Here is a 22,289-nt window from a genome sequence, read left to right on the forward strand (position 1 = left end):
TAAGGGTTCACCGACAAATAGCAGTGCCGTCAGATATCGTAGAGAATGCGGTGTCAAATTGTCACGTCTTCAATGTTGCTTGCGTAATATCCCATAAGAATATTGGATGTTTGCAATTATACAAACAATGCTCAGTTGATTTGCAGCATCTCAAAGGCGGTCATCTACCGTAAACACAAAAAAGCTCTTTTTCTGTAACCATGTTTTAACGGGAGACGGCTGGGTGTTTAGCGAATAGAGAAACTTCTGTACACGGCGAGAGGGACTTTTTGCGGGCTGTTTTAGTATGTCTTATCCTGCTAAACTGAAGTACACAGAGCGGCGCATGGGGGGAAGGAAGAGCACACGAATTAAATCCTTCTAAGACGGTTTACTCGACAATAAAAACAGGAACTCAGAGGAGAAAAGAACCAGCAGGAAATTAACAGCCGAGTACACCTTAAGCCCCACAAGCACGGACGGTCGGAAACAGAAGACACAATGAGGTTCTGTAAAGCGTGAAGTAAGTTTGCTTGCAAGAATGCACGCATCATTGAGTGTGCATTGCCACCGGAAACCAAAAAACGTGAAATTATCTGTCGGGCATACAGGGGGATTAAACAAAGGCCACCGGCGCGTAAAGGCCCGAAGAGGTTATCAAACCTCCTAAATTTACAAGGCGAATCCTAAACAAAAGTTGCAAAAACTCTGAGTGCTACGACCGCTTGATCTCCCGTGTGCAATGCATAATTTCGAGTACGTAATTAATTTTAGTGGTGACAGACAGATTACAGGTGCTCGCCCTGTCAAAAACCGAGAGGCCATGGGGGACAAAAGTCGTGAGGATAGCGCTGGAGACTTGGCACACCGCCTTTCCAGTACTGTGCACTATGCTTATAGGCACTCAAAGGAGTATCAAGGTACTTCGGTGGCCTGCATGTCCATGCCGAACAAACATATTCAGCATGTGTCGACCCCACATACCAAACCAGTGACCGCACTTAAAACTAGTAATCCGAGCTCCTGAGATTCAACAAAAGTCCTCCGTGAAACGAATAACCTCATCGATGCTTGGCTTATCAGGGCAGAAAAACGCGAGGTCATCTGCATAAGGTAATGCCTTGAGGTCGTCTGCATATAATGCCTTCGGTCCATGACCTAAAATACAAAAATCACTGACGGCTCTGCAGTTTACAACAATTATGCGAAGTAGCTACATGTACAATACAAGCAGGGTACAGAGGACAACCTTATTTCACAGAGGACTCAATGAAGACTGGTTGTGAGACACAGCCATTTACAATCAAGCGCGTCGAACAGTTTTTGTAATAAAGGCGTGTTCCTGTAGAGAGAATCGAACCAAGATTGACGTGATTTAAAATAGAAAAAAGGAATGAATGAGATACTTTTTTCAGGTCAATTTTAATCAATGTGAATTGTTCATCAGTGTCACTGCACTACTGCAGCTCCGTACGCGGACCATCCCTTCAGGCCAAATGTTTATTGAGATCCAATCAAAGTAGACATTTCAAGCTGTAGACGATTTCACAGGACTTCAGCGAAAATCTATAATCAACATTAAAAAGCGTGATTGGTCTGTAGCCATCTTGAAATCGGAGTTTTTCCTTATCAACAAATTTTGGTATTAAGTGAATATGACTTTTGGATGATGACTGTGACAAACAACCAGCATCAGTACTGCTGAAAATAATTTGGAGTAAGACAGGCGGTGAGAGGTCGTCAGGTCCTGAGGTTTTCGTAAGCGGCAAATGATGAATTTTATCATCCGTTTCACCCAAGGCTAAAGGACCACTTATCGTGCACTCATCCTAAGAAAGCGGTGCAATCATAGACACGAAGTGCTACAAACATCATCAGCAGTGCTTGAAGTGGCAGCAGAAAGAGGGGTTTCGTTTAGAAACTCGGTACCTATTGCATTTGAACTTGTTAACAGGGTGCCACCACAATTAGAGTTCAGACACTCTCTAAGCAACCACGTGAAACGTTCACAAAGAAAGGCCTGTCTACAGGCCTATGGTACAAGGGCCACCCGCCGCGGTGGCTCGAAGAAACATCGGAGGAAAAAAAATGGGAGTTTTAGTGCTGGCGCCCTAAAATGTAAATGCAAAAACTAATCCTTGCACCTGGCCCAGAAGATCCGACGGGAGACGGAGGGGGGTCATCTGACATATGCTGAGGACACACTGCTAATAAGTGAGGTCCGTAAAGAGTGAACAGTTAATCTACACAAATAAAAGACCAGTTGAAGGGAGTGAATAGCGGACACTCGAGGAGTAAAAAGCATCGGACAAAGCGGACGAAACAAGGAAAAACGGTCTGTACCGGTGGGCACGACGCACGCTCTCAGATCAGAACAGGACTTGGCGGAGTGCAAGCAAGCCTCGGGGATGAACTTGACGAAGCCGTAGTTGATGCATAATTTCAGACCGGGCAGAACATGTGTTGACACGAATACAAGCGCATCAATAAAGCATATATTGGAGACAGAAGTGTCCAGGACGCGCCGCGACTAGCTGAAATGGATCGCTACGTCACCGGAGTGGCGCGTCCGTTTCGTGCGCCAGGGGGCGCTCCTCTGGAAGCGTCTGCTCTGCCTTCCTTGTGCTCGGTGCAAAAAGTAACCCGCACGATGAGTCGACAAGCTTGCGCGCTTCACGGCGTTTGCCGCCACTTTGATAAGACGGCGGCAAGCTGCATTTTGTATTGAATTTTACGAGCAGCTCGCTGTGCGCGCTGCTGGAACGTTGCTTCAAGTGCCAAGCCGAAGAGTTGGACCACCATTCCGCGCACACCTTCGGACGGCCGCCCCTTGTAGCAAGAATGGGCACGACGAAAAAAGATATCGCCGGCAGCGGTACGCTTTTTGCGAGTACTAGCATGACCTGGGCACTTCTGTCGTCTTCAGTTTACTACACCTATACGCGTAGAAAACTGGAAACGAAAACTTCTAGAAATGTCGAGATCAGAGAGGTCTTCGGAAGACTGCAGAAAGCAAAAAAAAAATTCACTTCATGCCGACTTCTTTGTTCTTCGCACCAACATCTCGATCCTTCGCATTTTTTATTGAATAAAAAGCGCGTAGATAACCAACAAGGTTACATATGCAAGCGCAAAAGCATGCATAAATTCAAAATTTCTCGAAAGAAACGGTGTTGTGGTGAGCATACGCCACGTATAATATACAAAGCTTACCAAGCAGAGTAGCACGAGTCGCGATATAATAGCGCAATGAAGCTTTGTGCTCAAATAAACGATATAGAGAAAAAGCGGGACTCAAGTACTAGCTTTTTGTGGCGCCCTCTTTTCGGCTTAATATAAAGTGCTGCTTAAACGAGCTAGCTGAATTTGAACGTATGAACATGTTCACTGAAGAGCGCCTCCCGAAAACGCATATAAACGACGGAAAAGGAAGTATACGAAAGGTCGGTTGCCTTACATCGCTGGCACGCAGTAGCAAAGCCCACGCTCTCAGCTAAGCTCACGTTCTTCGTCATCGTTAAGGGGTCTCTGCGCTAAGCGGGCATCCGTGCACAGGCAACGACGAAAATGTCTTCCTCCCATGGGAAAGAACTCTTTGGGAACGTTTACTGCGCTCGCTTAACCCAGGCTGCGCGTGTTGTTCTCCGCTTACCGGTTAACGAGTTTCGCCTGCGCCCACAGCGAAACGGCTTGCGCGAGATCCCACGTGCTGAACCACTCTGGATGCTCTCAGTGAGCTCTGGTGTTGTTTCTGCAGCAATGCGCCATAACGAGGAAGACGCACATCCCAGGTGCGTTGCGTCTGTTCTACCGCGCAGCGCATCGCCGACAGCCAACTTGGGTCGTGACAAAAACGGATCACATTTTCAACTATGAGAGACGCGAGCATGACTAATGATATGCCTTACTTCTGAGCTCACGACAGGGCTTAGGCACACAGTCATATATGTCGCTGCGAGAAGGCGGGGACGTTCGTCTTAAAATATGCTTTGAAGGCGGCGACGTGAAATTAAGCACTAAGCATCCTTACCATCTTAGCTCTTCAGCATCCTCGCTGTAAGCTATTAGAAAAGCTATTGTAAAATATTCGTCAACAAAAATACAGCAAGCTCTTTTCCTCGGAATCATCGCCGAAACATTCCACTTAAGGCCGGCTATTGCAGTTCATTTTATTTTGTAACGTAAATTATGCGTGATTCGCGCATATAGTACCGAAAATCATCATGAATGTCACCTTTTGAAGCCTTAAGATCTCCCTTCTAACAGGTCACGTGCTTTGTTCTGGTCCTATTTAGCATCGCAATTCCGATTTCGTTAAGATCTAAATTCCATCGTTCACTGCTTCACGCATAACAGCAACGTTCTCGTTCAACAATGAGCGTCCATGGGTCTTTGGAATGAATCAGATTATACTTTGAAAAATGCACCCCACTCGATGGCCTGTTATAGAACTAGCGGCGCGAAATTGCATTACCTAATCCAACCTCTAACTGCACAGATCCGGAGTATTACCAAGAAATTTTCCGGCAGACTGCATCCTTCCTGGTTAGATTTAATCCCTATTACGGTCCTTGACGAAGCGGTGTTCTGAACCACTGGAATCTGTCCCGAAGCGAGCGAGTATCTCTGCTAATTATGTCTAAATTAATAAACGCAGCAAGTAATGGAATCTAGTTACGAGATTAAACAACTTCAGCCAGGGAGTGCTTGCGTTTTGTCTCTCGCCGGAGTTAGCTTCGAGGGCTGCTGCCTGCCTATCTTCTTCTGCCACGTCATCGTTTTAAGCAGCACAAACTGCGGTGTCTGAACAAGGATCCATTTTACTTAAGCAACACAAAAACAGCTTTGCCGGAGGTCGCTATTAACTTAATTTACAACGTTCAACTTTAAATTAAGAAGATTAAACTTAAACGTTCTATGGTTTAGAGAACAAGATTAGAGAAGATTAAGTGAATGATGCCCCTCCCCCTTGAAATCAAGGAGGAAACTAGACATAGGTAGGAACAGACAGTAGAGGGGTTCCCCTTGGTAGCGGAGGAGATTCGAAGCGAGAGAACCCCTTCAGAATTATTTCCTTACGAGGCAGGATTTCTACAAGAGGCCATGGGGGGGGGGGCTAGGCCTAGGAAGATGAGGTGTGCGCTATTACACATTGGGCTTCTGTGGAGCACATCTCGAACGAAGAGTTTGACACCGCACGCATTCTATTTATGATAAGCGGTGTCTGCCCAATAGTGGAACACAAAAAACGCAGATTTCTCGATAATTATTTTTAATAAATTGCGAATTTCACGCAGCGCACGAAGACAACCTGTAAGAGTCTTTTGGCTCACTTGCTACGTACATAGGTAATACCTTACGCGATCACAATCATAATGTACTCATATTAGAATAAATCAATGTAATTACAACCATAGGAATATAAGTAAGCAACGCGAATAAACCGAAATTTAATTTACAAGATAGCACAAAACATGTTCTTACAGCGCGTACTAACGCTAAAATGTCGCTGCTGTACGCGTTAGGTAGACAATCAAGGAAAAAAAATAGAGCATATCGGCAGAGGCCGTGATAAAAGGCACAGAGAAATAAAGCTAAAAACGCGAATGTCGCGTCAGCAGGAGAAAGCGGGAGGCGCTTTCTAAAAAGGCGTCAAAGAGAAGAGCGAGATTTATACAAAATATTTTGCGGAACTGAGCTTCGTGTTTCGGCCACCAGGTGAGCTGTCTCGGAGTGTGCCGCCAGGGTATTCGCCGTTCGTCTTCACGTGGCTTCGTAGAGCTTTACTCGGCTTCTAATGAGAGCAAGCGCAATAGACTTGAGGCTCTGGCTGTGCTGGACCTCTACCACAAGCCCACTTGGCGCGGCTCTCCCTCAAAAAGCTCAGCCGGTGCAATGTGACCTAGGATTTGTCTTCACCTTGTCGACTTCCCCACGTTTCATACTTCGCCCAGATGGCGCTTCGATCGTCATCACCGCCATGCTGGGACTTATGCCGCCTAAGACGAAGACCCGAAAGCTCCTGCGAAAACATGCGCGTAAAGACAAGGGCGATTATTTAAGACTTCTAACATTAATAAAAGACTTATGTATGTCTTAAGGCAGCGGCATGACGCTTAATGCAGGAACTGCTGAGAAGAAAGCATCAAGGGCACGGCCTTCACCATCACCCATGATGCTTCCTTCGGTGGTACATTTTGCGGCATTGCACCGCACCAATAAAGCCGGCATGCACTGCAGAAGCAGCCTGGTTATGTGCAGCTAAAAGATGACATCAAAAAAAGCCGGCGTTAAATTGCGAGTTCAATTTATCAGCTGGTCAAAAACATATAAACAGCAACCCTTGCATTGAAAACATTTCTCTGCACATTTGCTAACCTTTAAAGGGGCATCCCAAGAGCAATGCTCAATGTAGAACGTGTTCTGAGGATCAGTGTTTCGTATCGTCGAAAGAAAGAAGAACGAGAAAAATAAGTGCCGTAGTGCAGGGCTCCGGGATATTTTGAAACTACTTCGCTGCACCTCTGGAAAATTGGTTTTGAGGAGAGGAAATGGAGGAAGGTAATTGAGAGGGCTATGACGACTCCCAGGGATCTAAGAATGTAAAGTAGAGAATGACCAATTCTGCTAATATGGGTATCAACCAATTAAAGTTATCGTGTCATACCATTAAGGCGGAGCTTAAGTTTCCCCTCTTTTTTTCCGGTGTCTTTTATTCAAAGGTCTCCGAGCATTACAGGCGTGAATTTCGCACTAGCATCAGAAAAGTATTTCACTGTATTGAGTACCAGCAAATGCTCTATGAGGGACGCCGCAGTGGACTGCTACGGGGTAATTTCGACCACTTCAACTTCTTTAACGCGCACTGACATACTGACATTCCGCAGTACACCGGCGTCTTCCACTTCAGCTGCATCCACACACGGTCGTCGCGGCCGCGATCGAACACGCTACCTTAGGATCGGTAGCCGAAAGCTAAACCCACTGATCCGCCGTGGCGGGTAACATCACAAATGAAAGAACAAATAGAGCTCCGCAAAAACGCCAGCTAAAAGCTGTACCCTTCTTATCCATTCTATACACTAACCTCTATTGCACATTTCCTTGTCTTTTGTTGTTTGTTTTCTTTTTCCCTCTTTTTTTGCACTTCGGATTGCTGTGCTTGCACTAGTTTTTTATACTCTGTTTATGTAGTTATAGGAGGCCCTGTTTGCAATTTCGACTTATGGGTCTCCTGCTGTAAATATACGCAGTAACGATGCAGGGTGCTCCAAATAGGGATTAAGTTGTTCAAAGAGGTATTCTAAGGCAGCCGGCTGTACTGCCGGCTTCATTTGAGTACAAAAATTCACTGTTTGGTGAACAGCACGGTCGGGAGGAAAATACAGGCACAAACTGGCAGCGATATGCACCCGTAGCTCGCGGAAAGTAGTTCGCCGAGCATCCCAAAGGTGTCGCACTCACCGCGGGAGGAGAGGCGCCTAGCGACGGCGAGACCACTAACACAGCAGGCAGACATGGCGCTGACTCCCTCGTTCAAAGGCACGACGGCGTTCCACGTGTTGGTGACCGGCGAATAGCGCTCCACGTCTGCCGTCGTGGTCAAGCCTGCACATGACCGCAGGCCCGGCATAGCAAGCACCCGCTAACACTCGGCCGAAACGTTCTTTCTCTGCTATCTCCTAATCATGGTAGAAGGCGGCTAACGGTTTCAGACGCCACTCGCCATTTGTTGAAAAATTTTCTATGGCTCAGGTAGTCCACGCAGCCCGTTTTGTTTTAAAAAGCGAAGCACCGACTTGTAATTCTCTATACGTGCACGTAAAGACATAAGGGTTGAAACCTCTAACACTGAAGAACCATAATTTCTTTTCGCGAAGTTTGAAATAACTATATGAAAACTTTTTTTTTTCGCAGAGCCACATGATAGGCTCTCTCTAAGCATGACGTCCTTTCCCCGCGCTTAGTTTCATTCCGTTAGGGCCACCCTGGCTTTGTCCAACACGTGTGACGTAACACACCCACATCCCACTTCGAACGATTAAACACAGACTGAGCAGAAAGATGTACGCGGTTAACTGCACGTAAAAAGCTAAACACAAAAAAATTGAGTGAAGTTCAAGTAACATGACACTAGTTTTAACGTAACCAGTCAAAGTGGTTGTGAAGGGGGTCATAATTTGTAAGTGGCTAACGACCCACATAACCCACTGTCTATGTGACCGATTTCAATGGGCCACAGGGCCTTTCTTTCGATGACGTCATTTTATGCGGACGACGGCTACGATTTCTCGAGAGTGTTCAGCTGTAACAGCTTACGTTGTGTAAAGGCGAGATTTAACGGAGCGTGAAGGTTACTATCGCACCCACTTCTAGTGCTTACTATTCTGTCAGCGACGAGATTTTTTTTTTTTAAAAAACAAGCCTTGGTGCCTTACCGTCGAATCCTCCAATAACATACACCTCGCCGTCCAACAGCGCCACAGCGAAGGTGCTACGACGAATCCGCATTGGCGCCATGCTGTGCCAGGAAGATGGCGCCTCCCCCTCCGGGCTGGCAAACACTGCGGATGTTTAACGGAAGCGTTGTGGGCAACGTTGGCAAGAGACACGAGTCTCTACCGGCCATTAGGCTTGCTCGCGGCATTTACTGCAGACGATATGATGCTCCCAACTTAAGTGCAAAAATAGCCTAAGGCCTCGCGCAAGAAGAAATTTATTAAGAGATCAAGAGTACTTCAAAAAAAAGTACACAAAAACTCGACGGGGAACTTAAGCTCTGCATTAAAGGTATGACATGATAGCGTTATTGAATTAATGTCCATACATGCAGAATTGCTCGTTCTCTACTTTATATTCATACGTCCCTGGGAGTCCTCATACCACTCCTGAAGTGTTGGTGCAGCGGTTAAGCGATGCGCCACTGCCCTGCGATGGCGGGCGCTGCCACCTGTGCCTCTTGTAAGACCAAGGTTGCTCTTCCCGAGCACCGCCTTGCGACCTATCATTAAATAAACTACCATTTGTCCCGGTGGGCAGTTTGCTCAAAATCTGGTGGACATGTTGCGATTACCTCGTAAAGTCACGTGACCTATCTGGCCCACATTGGTTGCTTCTGTGGGGATTGTTCGTACATTTTTCGCTGAGGCCTAAAGAGGCCGACGACAATGCCGGATTTTCTGCGACACGAGGCCCTTATTGCAATCGCGTGAAAACAACAGGTTAACAAGCGCAACTTTCGGTTGTTTCAGTACGGAAAAAATGCATTCTTGGTAGGCAGCGAACGCTTTCAGCGACACGGCACTGAGGCGTAATATATACTACAAGCAACCTGAACTACGTTTCCAGCGCTATACAAAACTTGCTCCTAAACCCCGTTCTTTATTTTCCTAATAAAGAGTATACGGTAAGAACAAAAACTTTTCTCGTACTCTCGATCAGCTGAGTTAGCCCCACCTACGACTTCCGAAGTACTTCTGTTAAGTGATTCATGGGCACAAGCACAGCGGTTCTGGAGACCGCCAAGGGTTTGTGTTCAAAGATAGAGAAGAGTGCTTGCAAAAAATATTACCTAAGGATTACGTTATCAGTGTAGAACCCCCCTTCATGCACATGAGCTGTTCACAGATGCATACTCCAAATCAAAATGAAAAACTTAACACTCTAAATTATTCACTCTGGCTGGCCTAAACAGTGCGCTTCACACTTTCCAATTGCGTGCTATGCCAAGAGAATGCCTTGAAAGAATCCTTCATATGTTCTCCTAAGAATCTTAGGGCACAGGTGACGTAAACGGATTTCAAAGTCGAGGCGCCTATGCGAGATTCAAGGTATGGAGCGATAAGCAACACGATACGTACTTGATGTGAGGGCTCCTGTACACACGATATTATTTTGGTTATAGGTCACTGCACGAAAGCTCAAAGGTTGGACGAGCACACACAAAACAAACATCCACCGCAGTAATGCCATCATATTCGCGCACCCTAAAGGACCGGCTAAATTCGCTATTCAGTTGTCCCTATACCTGGAGAAGGAAGGTTCCCAATACGGCGTTAAGGAACGTTACAGACTAACTCCTCGTTTACTTGCTCCGATCTAGTATGCTATAGCACTGATCCCTGTATGCTACGTCTGCAGGTCTAGCGGATGTGTGCCACTGGGTATATTTGTCAATTTTTCTTTGTACAGACCTGTGTCCACGCGCTGGCGTCCGTCGTATCCACCAATGACGTAGATACGCCCGGCCAGCTGCACCATCTGGTGGCTGCAGCGGGGACCGGGCAGCTGCCGCACCATGCACCACAGGTCGCGGGAAGGCGTGTACTCCTCCACGCTCATCAGCACCTTCTCGCCGCTAAAGCCGCCGCTTATGTACAACTTGCCTGCGCAAAGGACACAGGCACCACCGGAACACTAATGTTCCCACAGTCTGCTCTCGACGATACGAAATGGAAGGGGGCCGAAAGTTTGTTGGAATTAGGAGCAGTTAGAAATAAGAGGAGCCCTTTCAATAAGCTCCATTCTGACGAGAATAAGACGCCCATTCGTAAGAACCGGAAGTTCGAACCAAGCGAGTTTTAACTGACGAGCATGCACTGTAACACCAAGCAAAGATTGAAGTGCTTTTGTAGCACTGTTATGGTTCATTTCTGTGCTTATTACAGCCAGACGCTCTTCTTAGGGGCCTGTGATGCATTAGTGGAAATTAAATTCCACCACTGGGGGTTTGTTTGCAGGATAGACAGAAGATACCTCGTTCACAACTGTGACCTTATAGAACAAGCGGCAGCATTAGTTCCATCGCACCTCCAACTATAGCGCCCCCATCATACCCACCCTAATCACGTGACCACGATAACATTGTCGATGGCGAAAAGATGTGCACGCAATTCTCCTGCTACGATGCACTTCAACGTGAACGTTCAGCCCAGAGAAGGCTTGCTAACGTAACTGCCCGATTCATGGTCGGCCAATGCCGCAGGACCTGTTCTCTCGCGGATAAAGAAGTCCCGCACAAAGATTACACGACGATTACGGAGGTGCGCCCTGGGTGTCAGCTTGGGCAGCGCGCACAGCGGCCCGCCACCGCTGAGCCTCGCCTCGGGCGAATGGATGGCGGCGCGCACTATTCTGGCGCCATCTGTGAGCGGGTCGTCGCGCCATAGTCCATCTTCATGCTGCTGCCATCCTCTCCTACTCCGCTTCCTCCTCGCTCCATCCACGCTATCGCAGTCTCTCATCCTTCGACGTGTTCGCTCTCTTTCATCCTCCGCTATGCTTCCCGTTCGTTCGGTTACGCCGAGGCACGCCGCTCAACTCAAGAACGGGCGCTTAAGAGCTGCGCTCTAAATTAGAACGAGCGCATAAGAGCTCCGCTCTAAAATTAAAACGACAGCACTATCAGCGAGGGATGATTTAGAGCAACGTAAAGTTCGTTAGTTAACCAGAACCATAGAGGAACATACGATGTCACGTTGCGATCGATCATATTTCACACAATTAGGGAATGTAACAGCCGATGGAAGTTTGCGAGATACTTGCCCCTGAAGGCGCAAGCGGCCCCCTCGCTTCGCCTCCTCTGCATGGACGCCACCTGGGTCCATTGGTTGATGCGGGGGTTGTAGCGCTCCACGGTGGCCGTGCGCTCCGTTTCTGCGTGCAGAATCATGTGTGAGTGAGCCCCTGTTAGCACGATTGAGATCATATAAGCAAGTATGCGGGTGGCGGAGAAAAATATTCGTGAGAGAGCGTGAGTTTCCTTTCATAGCGCTGAGCAATGCAGGTGCTGCATAGAGCTCTCGTATATTGGCGGTATGAGGATAACCGCGTTATCAGACTAAGAAACCCTAATGCCTGGCACATAAACATTGCTACCCGGCAGTGTTGTTCAGCACAGTGCTCGCGCACTTACCATTGCGCCCCCCGATGGCGTACATGTAGTCGCCCAATGCAACGACGGCCACGTAGCCGCGGGCAATGTGCATGGCCGAGCAGGGCTCCCAGGCGCAGCTCTCGGTGTCGTAGCAATCGCAGGAGCGCAGGTACTCCTGCGCCCGCATGCCGCCGACAACGTAGAGCTTCTTGCGGATCAGCACTACGCCGTGGTACGCCCTGTAGATGAATTATGCACGCCTCGCAGTGGTGCTCCGCAGAATTGCCGACCGCCTTTCTTGTTCTGCGTTAACGGGGGAACTGCAGAAGCACGCTTAAAAAGCTTGCCGATAGCCAATGGGTAGCGCTAAGACTGTCACAAAGGGCAGCGATAACTTCCTAGAGAAAATTGCCGAATTTCACCAAACACAAGAGTGGCATGTATACGGCACCAAAGCACACGCTGCGGGTCTCCTAATTACTAAGGCGGAAACTTGGACTAGTTGGAAAGCGTTTGGAATCATATTTGCTAGCGCTTAGTGAACACACGAGACAAGAACACAAATACACAGGACAGACGCTCTGTCCTGTGTATTTGTGTTCTTGTCTCGTGTAGTCACTAAGCGCTAGCAAATATGATGTCTCCCAATTACATTTCTCGGCTCGTTACTTTTAATGGCTGTGCAAAGTCAACGCGAGCAATCTGAGGAGGTTAGCTCTGCTTTCGAGGGTGCCTGCCCGTTGCAAGCCGGGAACAACTCGCCTGGGCAGGAATCCCTCCACCGGCTGCATGAGCCAGCGCTTGGCCCGTGGGTCGTACGTCTCGACGGTTTCGCGCTCCGCTCCCGCACTCCAGCCTCCCACCGCAAAGAGCATCTCGTACGGCATGCGCGGGAGCCAGCGCTCGGGGTTCGAGCCGCCGCAGTGCTTGCAGTGAGGCTGCGCCACAGCTTCCGTAGCTGTTGAGGAAGTGAAAACGAGGATATGATGTGAGCGGTGTTACAATGGCTGGATAAGGCGTTGTACCAAGCCTAGATCACACCACCAGCTGCTAATACAGATTCCGACGTGCTTTTCACACCGCCGGCACTCAATGGTAAGGTTCCCAGGCAAAACGCGTTTGTCTTCGTCGTCTTGGCACCCGTGTAGTACATGTGGCCACTCCATGCACAACGCCCACGTCTTTCGTGGCAGGCTTACTATCCCGAAACAAACCGAGCGAAGGTTTCCGGGAAAGACATGCTTGTGTTCGCAATCATTTCCCGTCCGTACAGCCGAGTTTAATGGGGGAGTTTAAAGCATGACAGGTGGCGCTGCTTTTCCGCATTTCCTAGTTGTTTAATCGCCCTCCACCTCAGCAGCTGACCTGAAGACTAGCACACGCAAACTGAAAAAGTAAATATGTAAAATGCGTGAAATATTTACTTGTTTATTTCCCCTAAGTCCCAGCACTGCATATCACAGTTGAAACTAAATGTTATCACTAATATAGCAAAAGAAACTCAAGGCCTTTATCTTTCCCGGAACGGCGTTTCAAGTAAGAGCGCTAACTCAAGCGTAAGCCTCAAAGACAGCTCTACCGCACGCGAAGTTCGAATCGCTATGAAGCAGCGTGCTAAACACAACACCCACCGCTCATGGTGTCCCCGGCCATAGTCACGTCGTTCAGGCTGGTGTCGCTACTACTGCTGTGGAAACAAGGCTGCGAGCGGTAGGCCTCTGGTGTGAGTGTGGCGAACTGCATCAGCAGGAGCGGGCTGGGTGAGCACAGACACGGTCCCTTCTGCACGGCTTCACACACTGCCACGTGGTACGCGCCGCTGAGGGTCAGGGGCGAGCGCAGCTCCCGGAAGTTCTCCAGCGCCCTACGCAACGTCCGGGGTATCAATGCGTGACGTCTGACTCGCGACTACAATGACAATTGCTGCTGAACTTGTCGGTTAATTCCTTTGAACCATGAGCGTTCCTGGAAGTATTATTTCGGACTCAACCCGCTGCAGTGGCTGTGGTTAAAGCGCTCGTCTACTGAGCCGGAGTACCCGGATTCGAACCCGACCAGGCGGGCGCGTTTCGATGGAGGCGATGCGCAAATGGCGTCAGTGCGCTGTGCGATGTCAGTGCAGGTTAAAGATGCCCAGGTGGTCGAAATTAACCCGGAGATCTCCACTGCGGCACTTCTTTCTTCCTTTCTTCTTTCACTCTCTCCCTTACGGCGCTGTTTAGGTGTCCGCCTGGATATGCAAGACAAATACTACGCCATTTTTTTTCCTCAAAACCAGTTTTACATTTATTTTCCCTATCTTTTAGCAAGCAGCCTTCAGAGCGTGGGACCAGCAGCATCTCTCGGACATGGGGTCACCCACTTGAAGTGACGGACATTGATTTCATCACTGTAGACCACATTGCAAAAAGAACCCCGTGATCGAGAAGGGAAGACCAGAGACTTCTGGAAGGTTAACCCTAACCCCTCTTTACATGCAAGCGATTCATTTCTTAGTGCCTGAACACAGAAACAGAAAAAAGAATAAATGCGAGTAACCACAGGCGGAAACCGATGCAATAGGTCTCTTCTAACTCCAAACATGACACTTCATTTGCGCCGTTTAAATTAGCCCAGAATCGCACCACGGTACGAGTAAACCTTAAACATGTTATCATACGAGTGTCTAAGCGAGGGCGCCTCTGTCTCTTTCCGGGTTTTGTGGAGCTGTAAGAGCTTCCAGATGAAACGACGGCAGGTCTGTATTGCGTTACCAACGAATTTTGGTTGTGTTTCTCGTTTATGCACTATCCTTGAGGACCTGTAGACCTATTATACTCTTCTGAGCTTCCACAGAACCTGTTCCTGTTCTAGCAGCTTCCAGCAGCCTGCTACAATAATTATGCATCCACAGGACACATTTTGGCACCTCTTTAAGAGCAAAGGTGAGCTACTCACGACTGACTGCAGAGACCTACGCGCACGCATTTCAGCAGCCTCGACAGGTCAGCGTCCTTTCCCTCAGCACCGGCGGCCAAGCCTTCCAAGGACCACCTTTCGATGGCGAGCAGCAGGTCTAGCTCGTCTCGTACGTTGAGCTCGTCTGATGCAAAGAGCTCGGCGAGCAACGATGCCGGAGCCTCCGGAAATTCGTCGCTACTTCGCCACACCTGCGGCGCACAGTGCGCGACAGGTTGCGCTAACGGTAACGTCTCAGCAGCCGCCAAACAGGTAGACATGGACAGTATATTTTTGGGTCTCCATTGAAGGGTGCGCCACTCATCGGTGGTCAAGAAAGTAGACAGGGGTGATAGCCGCTCGCATTCGCTGTTGGTGTTAGCAGCACGCGAACCCGCAGGAGTTATCGGCTCGGTAAACACGGGTGTCATATTTTACGTTTCATGTTTTCTTTTGCATTTCTTGTTTCGTTTCGACTTCGTTGAACGTAAAAATACGTAATCATTTGAGATTTAGATACGATTCCGCAATTTCTTCGTTTCCATAAGTTTTTCACAAAGCGAACCCCTCATCACTCCAAGTACGGTCCGCTAACCATTTTCAGGCACGCCGCATGACACCATAGCTCACAAAAGTTTCGTCTGCACCCGTTATCCATGTCAGCACCCTGACTCATTAAAATTAAGTTGTCTGTTTTAATGCGCTTTACTGTTGTATTTTCTCGTTTCCGCTTCGGTATTGTGCCGTAGGTCTGCCTTGTTCCTGTCATGTCATATGTCTTCGTTATCAACTTGCGTTAATCCCCATTTTTATGTATCTTATTGCACCACCATGTAAATTCAGCTCCCTCCGTGAAATAATTTTTTCCCTTGTCGTCTAGTACCTCTTGGCCCACCCTTCGACTGACCTCAAGTCAGCATTACACCTGTGTGTCTGTTTAAGGCATCGTTTCTATAGCCGAAAGCGCACTGTCAAGCAGGCTGGAGGCACCCCGCCTACTACTCTCACCGCGTCGAAGTTCTCCCGCACGAAGCAAAGTACGGCGTCCTTGAACCGCGGGAAGTGGTACCGCTGTGCAAGGACGGCGAGGCTCAGGCAGTTGTCAGTGTCCATGTTGCTCAACAGGTGGTCCAAGCACAGGTCACGAACCTCGTCCATCAGCAGCATGTCGGCCGCTTCCAGCACCTCGGCCACGTTGTCACTGGTGATGCCGGGCTACAAGTGACGAGAACATGGTCCAGATGGTGCTCAGAAACGGCACGCAGAACGCACGATGAAGTAATACCACTGCGCTGTGTCGTTGTTTTGTCCTCGTAATATTTGCAGACCGCTACGGGACAACAAAAGATAGCGCCTGCATTCCACCGGACAGAGGCCCGTCAACGAAATCATCGTCGTCGTTTACTAGTTCACTTTACTCCGCGTTGTCAGGGGAGCAGCTATCTCAACCGTACAAGTTGATGCAAATTACGCCTGCACAGCTGTCTTTACCGTTGAAGTTCAGAAACAGAAAGAGAAACCACTTTTATGAGCAAACATAAGGAGTGAGGCTCCCAGACGGTGGAGCGCTTAATCCATGGCCCCATTTTCCGTAGCGATCTTGGTGGCCCGGGTTATCACATCACGCTGGTCGTTCAGCGCTGTGCTTGACAGGACGGCTTCCAACTTAGAACGGGAAGGGGCGGGGTATTTTGGGTACTCAGACTCAACATAGTTTACGGCTGTAGGCTGACCACAGCCAAATGCAAATTTTTGTCCGTAAGATGCCAAACCATAAAAAAACCTCTTCATACCGATGCGCCATTAACTGTCATCAGGTGCAGAAGCTCGCATGTTCCTCTTGCAGACCATGATGTTCCTCTAAGCATACAACTACCCCGTTGCAGCATTCCAACATCTTGCCGATCCCTCCCGAGCCTAAGAAAAATCTGCAACGTTATCCGCTCTTCATTGTGTATTGATACTACAAATGAAATATCTGCTCATTATTGGCATATTACGCGCTAGAAGTAGTAAGAGAATATGTCTATTTAGGACAGGTAGTGACAGCTGATCCGGATCATGAGAGGGAAGAAAATAGAAGAATAAGAATGGGGTGGAGCGCATATGGCAGGTTCTCTCACATGGAAGTTTACCAATGTCCAAGAGAAAAGTATACAATAGCTGTATCTTGCCGGTATTCACCTATGGAGGCTAACAAAGAGGGTTCAGCTTAAGTTAAGGACAACGCAGCGAGCTATGGAAAGAAAAATGATAGGTGTAGCGCTAAGAGACCGCAAGCGAGCAGAGTTGGTGAAGGAACAAACGCGGGTTAATGACATCCTAGTCGAAATTAAGAGGAAGAAGTGGGCTTGGGCAGGGCATGTAATGCGAAGGCTAGATAACCGCTGGTCCTTAAGGGTAACGGAGTAGATTCCAAGAGAAGGCAAGCGTAGCAGGGTGTGGCAGAAAGTTAGGTGGGCGGATGAGATTAAGAAGCTTGCGGTGTGAGGACTGCCATAATATAACTTCAACGACGCCCCTGCTAGTGCACGTGTGCGCGCCGCGCCACGTTACTTAAGCCGGGCGAACGCGAACGGCAGCGCCAGCCCCGCGCGCACCTCGGACTTACTCTTTCTCTCTACGCGTCGACGGCATGTACCGGGCCAGCGCCTCTTTTTTGTTTGTTTTAAGCAGTACTCGCATATCCCGAGAGAGGCCGCTGGTTTGTTAGACAGTCGGTTGAGTGCACGGTGTAAGAGTCTTTCACCGTGGTTGAGTGCCACCGGAATCGCTTGACGCCCAAAGAACCCCAGGTGGTCGAAATTTCCGGAGCCCTCCACTACGGCGTCTCTCATAGCCTTAGTCGCTTTGGGACGTTAAACCCCATAAACCAACCAACCAACCATTCTCAAATAAATAGTTTTACTTTTCCACCTGTGCCTTCGTCTGCCCGGACTCCCATCCACCTCACAGCGGGAATACGGTGGCCGCAACTGGCAAGTGACAGGGTTAATTGGAGAGACATGGGAGGGGCCTTTGCCCTGCAGTGGGCGTAGTCAGGTTGGTTATGAGGATGATGATGATGACGCGCTGAGCTGAAGAGGTCGACTGCCTACCTCGTCCTGGTAGTAGTAGCCAAGGAGGACACCGAGTGCTTCCGCCGGAACATCCTCGAGCAGCAGGTCCCTGCGGCCGCCGTACTCGGTGCAGAACGCTGCCCGGAAAAACGGGCTCGCCGCACACAGGAAAGCCCGGTGGGCCCTGAACTCGCCGCCGTCAGCCGTGCGAATCACGCAGTCACAGCACCTGCACCCACCCGGCAGCGACAGAGCAGGGAAGGCGGACATTGCGTCTCGAACGACGACCCGACGAGCTGGTGCAACGCAGAACCCAAGCGCGTTAACCACGCGCCACTCGCGGAAGTCCCCTGCCGTTATCTTCTTCATCCAGGGTGCCAGTTCTGCGCGAGGAACAAAGCGGCTCTGATCGTGAAAATAATTTGACCACAAAATCAACTTGATTTTTTTGGCTTTGCTACCTCTGTTTACAGCCTTGTTGATATTTTTGTTCTGATAATTACTTCCCTTATTGTGTACACCCCCCCCCCCCCCCCCTTATGTTTTGAAGAAAAATAATTGATACAGCAGCGCGTAGCTTCAAGGGACTCTTTGAAAATTGGTCCCTTCTTTCTACATGTAAGGTGGAAGCTCAATCTTTCGTTTCTTACATAAAATACGAAAGGAACGCCGTTGCTAAGTGTGCGGCTCCATACTCACGCTCCATACTCACGCATACTCACGCATACTCACGCATACTCACGCATACTCACGCATACTCACGCATAGTCGACGCACTACAACGTCGCTCTCTTTTCTGCAACGCATTTCCGTAGGTGTCCTGGGCTGCCTGGTATGGCAGGACGACTCTACGCACACATCTGACCACCAAAAGCTCACGCAGCACAGGAAGGAAAAAGTGACGGCGAAATCAAATTCAGACTCAAAAAAATGAGAAAGCGAAGTGTAAAACCAATACTGCAGATTTCTCGCATCACATCGTGTGATCGCTCACTAATTCTTTTTTTCTCCTCGAGGAGTCAGGATTTAATTGAGAACATCAGCGGAGCGCTTCATTCCAGTTCCCTGACCGTTTCCACCTCACGGTTACCTAAACTGTCCAAGGTCGCAACTTCTAATGAGAAAAAAGCTCTGACCATTTACCCGGCTACTAGTGCCCGCGATGACGGTAGCCATTCCTGAGTTTTATTACGCAGCTCGGAGAAACGCAGAGCTCCACGCGCCGCCCGATGTAATCGTGCCACTTTCCCGCGGTGCCTTAGTTATGGTTATGGCCTTCCTCCAGTACTGGCGCCTTTTGTATGCCCTCGTATAACTGGCTCATTCGGGTGGAAGACGGAGATGTCAAGGCGAACCGAGGCACCCTCGTAACGGGGCTGCGTCTCATTGCATGTACGCCTACTCCGTTCTTAAAATGCATTTTTACTTTTCTCCTGGTTCCTAGGTGTAGGAGCAGAAACTGCGCCTGCCTTTCCTCGGTTGAGTTTAGCATTTCTTGTGTTTGTGTTTAACGTTTTTCTCTGTCTCTGACCAACATTAAAGCAACCATAAATCCTTTTCATGTAGGAAGGTGTGCTTCTCGGCCGGCGATGTCAGAAAACTGTCATATAAAGTCTGCCACGCTCCCTTACCTCTTCAGAAAATATAGCAGTTTCATCCTTGCCGTGGCCGCTATTTTTTGCGTGCGCCATTTTGTTCTCTTTTTTTTTGTTCAATATAGTAGAGACTGTTGTGCCTTTTGGCGGGCTCGGGCCGGTCAGGCATGAATGGATCTATTCAACGTTCGCCCTTCTAGCTAGCAGAAGTGGTCCAAATCGTCGGCCGCCAGTACGATGGTGAAGAATTGACTTTCGTTATTTTTCTCTGTGCAAAGTGTTGTTCTCTATACTTGTCCTCGAGTTCTCTTGATCTTGACACTGCTTTTTCCTGTACTACAACGTAAGATATGCACTGCCCAAATTTCTGTATCACGTTGTAATCAGTTAACTTATGTGATTTGTTCGCTCGGCCTTATCCGTTTTGTTGCCGTTGACTGTCTTCCCTTTTATTCAGTCTACCATACAACGTTTGCAAATCTGTAAAAATTGTGCTTATCAATGTAAAAGTTGGAAACACGAACGAATACTCCCACAGGCATATTTTTCATTCCATTCCTAGCACACTCCAAGAGGAAACAAGAGGGAGCAGTAAACCCCTCCAGCGTGTTAGACACTTGAAGCGCGAAACGCATTGTCGGCACAAGGAGAAGAGCAGACTCGCCTCGAGTGCGTTTTTAAAAAATATTGCTTGACAAGGTTCACTTCATGACAGTAATCATGCTACGAGGAGAGAACGATGCGTAGGCATTCGCAGCACGCAGATAAGACAATACAGCCCTTATTCCGGAAGACAGAACATGTTGAAGAAAAAAGCGAATCTCCTTCGTCTGCGCCTAAACGTTTTCTTCTCTCATGCCAGGGGCGTAAAACAAAAGTAAACAAAGCGGAATGTGCCACCAGCACAGGAAGCCATTGTTATTATATGAGTGCAGGCTCTGGCTGCTACCTAGAACGGTGTGGAGACGAAGGGATCCGCATGATTCACTGCAAACATGGAAGCGAAGCACTGAAAGGGAAAGAGAAGGAGAAGAAAGGAAAAGAGAGAAAGACACCACCCATGGCGATAATTCATTGCAAGGAACAAACTGCTATCTCATAAAAGGCGAGGAAAACGAGCGTGTGGGCAGCTGGCACTATAACCATAATCCAGAACCCGCCGTGGTGGCGTTGGGTCTGGCGTGTTGACGAAAATATATCACACCTCGGAAAATGTAATACAGGGAGCGTGGTTTACAATCTAGGCCAATGGCTTCGTTGGGCGTCGGTATGCGAGAGACTATATACCAAATGATAGGGTACAGTCAGGATAATAGTCATGACGTCACAGATTCCAGACTGCCACACTGATGCACCTAGCGTTTGCATTCGCAGTGGTCTCCTCTCTGTGTACATTAAACAAGAAGATTGTTGTGGCTATATTTTTTTATTTCGACTTCTGTGTTTTGTTTTGTTTTGTTTTGTTTTGTTTTGTTTTATAGCGCGTGTAATTTCCACATCTGTTTTACGGCTGTTAAAGCTGCTGCTTCCGTTTTATGACTATCATTAAAAGAGTGCAGCCCATCCCTGTACGAAATAAACTTTCAGAACATCGCTCCAGAGACGTACAGCCCCCCTCGAAAATATACAGCCCAAAAGGTTTGCTTCTAAGCTGTTTAGCGCGGTTTTCTAGCATATCTAGAGGTCCAAAGTTTGGGAGGACTGAGGAGGCGAAGCCACTTCCGTTTCGGTAGATTGCGGTCGCTGAGGATGCATAACGGCAAACTGCAGGCCTCGCAGGCAAACCCCTTGCTTGAGCTGCACGTTGACTGTACCTGAACGCATTTGGGGTGAGACAGAGCCTGTACTTGTGGCTTGTGGCCCTTGCAAGTCATTCCGTCAGCCACAGAGTTGAACATTGGCAAAATTGCAAATCTAAGCTTAAAAGTTATGACATGAATAAGAGGCGGCAGTAGAGCAGTGCGACAAAGTATGGCTTAGTGTGAGCTTTTATTGCTTTCAATCTGGGTTCACTGTTGCAGAGACACTTAAGGCTGCTCAGGTGCAGGAATGCGAACGCATTATTGATCTCCCTGTGTGCATTGTTTAGGTGTAACGTTTGCACATGATATAAAGTTCTTCGAGTTTATGAGTTTGCGTATTGGCTGCACACGAGACCGCGAAAGTTCGGACACTCTCACTGCATGGCGATTAGGTTAGCCGAGTTTTCATGTCGCGGACTCAAAACGTAAAGGTTTGGTTCTTTAGTATACGGCCATATGCACACGATTGCAGTTTTAATACCGAAGTTTGGGGACGAATACAATTGAAGGTGCATATGTCATCGGTGCGAATCCCTGTCGCAAGTTAGCGCCTAATTTGATTAGCACATGTTAGGTATATGCAAGGAGAAATCGTATGACACCAGCCGGAACGCTGTACAAACAAGCGTTTGCGTCACGATTTTAGTTAAAATGTCGGGAAAACTACACCACATTGAAGTTGGCCAGTGGCGGGTATATACAGACGAATGTAGTGTATAGGACTGTCTGAAGTGGCGGTACTCGCCTTGCTGTGTGCATCATACTGCCGCTTGATGATGGCAACCTACTTTTCTTGCCATCGCTGAGATTTTGTGCGCAATCGGCGAGTACACATCGTTGACATCGTCTGTGGCGCCGCACATGCCACCGAGCCACCCAACGATCATGTGGTTCGACAAAAGCATTTGTTGGGCGAGTTGGTGTTTTCGATGATCCATAACTACAGCGCAAACGACAGGACAGAGATGAAGAAGGGACACCACACAGCGCTGTGTGGTGTCCCTTCTTCATCTCTGTCCTGTCGTTTGCGCTGTAGTTATGG

The 22,289-nt window shown here is 48.4% G+C and overlaps 2 protein-coding genes across 2 annotated transcripts; both read right to left on the reverse strand.

Moving 5' to 3' along the window:
• Positions 1-5,160: 5,160 nt before the first annotated feature.
• On the reverse strand, positions 5,161-12,041 carry LOC149364714 (uncharacterized). The gene is made up of 6 exons (XM_089570176.1): positions 11,894-12,041; positions 11,524-11,634; positions 10,173-10,364; positions 8,418-8,543; positions 7,444-7,587; positions 5,161-6,001 (listed from the first exon to the last, which is right to left on the reverse strand). The coding sequence occupies exons 1-6, from the start codon at positions 12,039-12,041 to the stop codon at positions 5,979-5,981; spliced, it is 744 nt and encodes a 247-aa protein (XP_089426302.1). The 3' UTR covers positions 5,161-5,978.
• Positions 12,042-12,525: 484 nt separating this feature from the next.
• On the reverse strand, positions 12,526-18,566 carry LOC149364715 (kelch-like protein 10). Its single transcript, XM_089568743.1, has 6 exons — positions 18,550-18,566; positions 17,890-18,079; positions 15,800-16,006; positions 14,792-15,003; positions 13,486-13,718; positions 12,526-12,812 (listed from the first exon to the last, which is right to left on the reverse strand). The coding sequence occupies exons 1-6, from the start codon at positions 18,564-18,566 to the stop codon at positions 12,526-12,528; spliced, it is 1,146 nt and encodes a 381-aa protein (XP_089424869.1).
• Between the last annotated feature and the right edge of the window lie 3,723 nt (positions 18,567-22,289).

The sequence above is a fragment of the Amblyomma mixtum genome, chromosome 2 (genome assembly GCF_055824585.1).
Source record: "Amblyomma mixtum isolate Tamu chromosome 2, ASM5582458v1, whole genome shotgun sequence".
In the NCBI taxonomy this organism is placed as follows: Eukaryota; Metazoa; Arthropoda; class Arachnida; order Ixodida; family Ixodidae; genus Amblyomma; species Amblyomma mixtum.